This window comes from Tupaia chinensis, unplaced genomic scaffold (assembly GCF_000334495.1).
Source record: "Tupaia chinensis unplaced genomic scaffold, TupChi_1.0 Scaffold143913_1, whole genome shotgun sequence".
Classification (NCBI taxonomy): Eukaryota; Metazoa; Chordata; class Mammalia; order Scandentia; family Tupaiidae; genus Tupaia; species Tupaia belangeri.
In genome coordinates, this window is record NW_006203764.1 from 1,940,189 (window position 1) to 1,944,030 (window position 3,842).

The 3,842-nt window shown below is 45.4% G+C and overlaps 1 protein-coding gene across 1 annotated transcript in view; it reads left to right on the forward strand.

The window, feature by feature from the left end:
• The first annotated feature begins 1,960 nt into the window (after positions 1 to 1,960).
• Positions 1,961 to 3,842, forward strand: part of SERPINA10 (serpin family A member 10) — a 12,680-nt gene continuing 10,798 nt past the window's right edge. The window contains 2 exon segments of the mRNA XM_006165418.1: positions 1,961 to 2,092; positions 3,206 to 3,235. Of these exon segments, the coding sequence (XP_006165480.1) occupies positions 1,961 to 2,092; positions 3,206 to 3,235 (162 nt within the window).

The following is a 3,842-nucleotide window of genomic DNA, read 5'->3' on the forward strand; positions in this document are numbered from 1 at the left end:
TTGTTTTCCCCTGAGGTAATGCAGGGCTGGTAGCTATCATCTTCTCAAGTTGCAAGTTCTTCAACCTTGTTTTCAGCCTCCGGGACATCCAGCACAGAGAGGCCAGGGAGGCCGGGCCGGAGTGGGCCAAGAGGCTGCGCAGAGGCGGGAGCCCCCGGCCCGGAGGGGAGGCTGGCAGTTCGCACGCGGCTGCGCAGGGGCGGCAGCCCGTTCGGCGGGCGGCTGCACAGGGGCAGGAGCGCGGGAGCGGGCTTTAAAAAAATTTTAAAGAATTATTTTATTTAACTTTATTTATTGATTTTAATTTGACCAGAGAGGGACAGAGCGAGAGAGAGCGAGAGAGAGAGAGAGGGAAAGTGAGAAAGCAAACTGCCATGTCTAGGATTTGAACCTCGGTCAGCCACACCTTAACCACTACACTACCTGCTGTCCCCATCATGTTTATATTTTTCTAACGCACACACACACACTCCCTTCTGGTTCCTAAAGCCAGCATCCTAATACATGAACACTAGCAGTGTTCCCACTAAAGTCAAGCATAAAGCCAAGGCTGCATTGTAGGATGGAGCAAAGGAAAGAGATGTAAATATGACATAGGGAAATGGAAGAATCAGGAGGGACTGGGTATAAGTTGGAGGTATAAACATGTTTTCTAGTACATTTCTAGTATATATTTATACCTGAGGCCATGTGAACATCTATTTCTATGTCTACATATAAATATATATATATACATATATATATATGCACATACATACATATAAAGAGCAATTATTAACTGAAATATATTAAAAGAAATCAAGATTCCATGAGTCTACACTAATGCTAATAAGAAATATAGCTATATAAAAAATGAGTAAAGGAGTCAGCCCTGTAGCCTAGTCTTTCAATTGGCTACTGTTTTTAGAGAAACACCTTGGAAACCGAGTTGAGAAATCAGGCTCTTGTTTATCTAAGAGGTTGACTTTTATCTGCTCTTTGAAATGAATCAGACAAGAATATCCAGAGAAGCATTAATGGACAAAATCTCTGAGTTGTTCTCAATCTTGTCGGTGTCGGCCAACCCCAAGAGCTCTTGAAATAATGGTTTTCAGTCAATCCATGGACCTAGGTGGGTCAGCAGAGTCATCTCAAGACAGTGAAGATAATGAGTTTCTTGAGAAACCTGGTAAGTTGAAGAAATAACTAAGGCAAACCTTCTCGAAGATTCTCTAACTACTAACTGGTTAAGCAATGAAAGGGAATCAAATTCTTTTTGATTTCTCCTGTCTCCATCTGATCAAGAAATAAATAAAGATTTTCCACACATTGCGGTTCTAACCTAGAAACTAATGAAATCAGATCCCCAACTATCTGAAGCTGATGTATAATGTTCTCAGAGATTAGGCTTCATAGCCACCTTTGATCGTTTGTGCCTAAAATTAAAAAATAAATAAATAAATAAATAAATAATGTATTGTAAAAATGTGAATGCATCAGCTGCTTCCTAATTGCCTTCCTTCAGCTCGAAGAGGCATATTTGGGGGTAACGTGTTCTGGGCCCTCCACCCTCTTGTGCTGATCTACATGAAGAAAGCCAGCTGAAGTTCTCCCACTGTTTCCCAAGTCTAGAGCCTCATACAACCAGCCCTCCAATATTTAGGTCCTAGGAAAAATTGGCTCTACAAGCCCCTCACCTTGGGACGTGGCTGCAAAGGTTGTGTTTCCTGCCTGTGCAAAGTTCCGGAAAGGGCTTCACAGTCATCTCTGTTAACCCATCCCCACAGGTCTTCCTGTAGAACTTTCTCAAGCCACCAGGCCCAGGACTTGAAAGGTGCCATAGCCTATGTGAGATCTAATCATCTTCATCTCCACATCAAATGGCCTGTCAGCATGATGACTTTCATGGTCCTTCTAAAGCCCCTGTGGCCTGGCAAGCTCACAGTGCACACACTCACCCAGGGACTGCTTCCTGGGGCTAATGAGCCTTCAGCTGCAGACTGCACAGAAGACCAAGTCTTGGATCTGGTGTAGTTTGAGCCAAGAAACCAAACCCAGCCCAGCCCAGCCCAGCCCAGCCCAGCCCATCTGTACCCCTCTGTCAACAGAGCAGGTATTGCCCAAAAGGACTCTCTGGAAACTTGCTGGGGCACTTCTAGTGTTCAAATGTTTGGGGAAGTACTACTGGCAGTTAGTGATTGAGATCCAGAGACAGAGACATGCTGGAACACACAGGACCAACCACAATGAAGAAGCAACTGGGACTCACATGACTCTAATGTCTCACCTCAAGTCCTACCTCAAGTTCACGCAAATGGAAAACCCATTCAAAAATTACCCAAGCTTGGGAACCAGCAGTTAGCGTAATGGCTATGTCACTGGACTCTCATGTAGTCGACCGTGGTTTGCGTCCTGGACCCAGTGGCTTAAAACTCACGCCAGGAGGGTGTGCGTGCAAGCCCAAGATCCCGAGAGGAGAATGGAGGAGAAGGGATTGCGGCATGACCATCCCCCCGGGGGGTGATTTCTCGCTTTCTGTCTCTATGTCTCTCTCTCTGGCTGGCTGGCGAGCGCACATGCCCTATAGCGAAAACCTCTCAAGAAAAAAAAAATTACCCAAGCCTAGGCCCAGCCCCAAAGTCTGGTGGTTTGAGAGCCAGATCTCACATGGCTGACAATGAATCAAATCCTGGCTTCAGATGCTTGAAAACCACCACAGGCATCAATGTGTGTGCCCAAAATCTCAACAGGAGGAGAAATGGAGGAGGAGGGATTGCAGAGTGACCATACCTCATAGGCAGTGCCCTCTGTTTCTCTCTGGCAAGCACACATGCCTGCTAACAATTAAAAAACAAATTTTTTTTTTAATTATCTGCACCTAGACCCTCTGAGTCCATGGCTGTTGTATTTCATAACAAACACCATTTCTCCAAAGTTTTACTAACCACTTAATTTTCCATGAAGACAACTAGTTGTAAATCAGGGGAAGGTTTGTATTTTGTCTGGAACTTTACCAAGCATGACTCCCCATGCCCCAAAGCCATATCATTGTTCACAATATGGGTCATGGAACAGGGTGGCCCAGCACACCCAGTCCAAGGAGCTCTTCCCGTGCACCCACATCTGACAGCACCCTGCGTCTTCCAGTGTACCAATGCTAGGGCACACATAGGAAAAGACACATTATTTTCTAATAACTTACTCTTATTTTACTTCCATATTATAGTTAGATCATGGATTTTTAAAATTTTTGCGGGTAAGTTATATTAACTATATTTCACTTCAAGACTAGTAAGGGGCACCTATGTAACAAAGTATTTATATAATAAAGAATAGACTAGATATGAGAAGTTCTGCCTTAAAGGGTCTCCACCAGCTTGGTCTTGCATATTTGAGGATTCAGTCTCATGAGTTCTGCACCATCGTAAAGTAGGACATTTGCCCTGAAGGAGGCCTTGGGTAGTAAGTAGTGGTTTACCTGCGTGTCTGCCCACCGACCGACAGTTCCTTGGAGGCGGGAGGAGCAGGTCTCAAACGTCTCTGTCCCCATGCTCCCCACATGGTGCCCAGCACCGGGCCGGACTTAGAAAGCATCTGTGGACCTACCTTTTTTCTTAGGAGAGCAACTCAAAAGAAACCCTCTATTCCAGAAGGAGCTGAACCTCACTGGAGCAGAGCCTTGAATTGGAAAGCAGAGTCTCCCACGTGAAATTCTATAATGCTCAGGGTTGTAGGAGGAACTGAGACTGTGGGGAAGCTCCCTGTAGACCTTCAGTTTTCCAGAAACTCCATCATGTCCGAGCAGGATGATAATCAGTAACAATCCCGGGGGGGGGGGGGGCAGCTTTCGGAAAACCAAACAT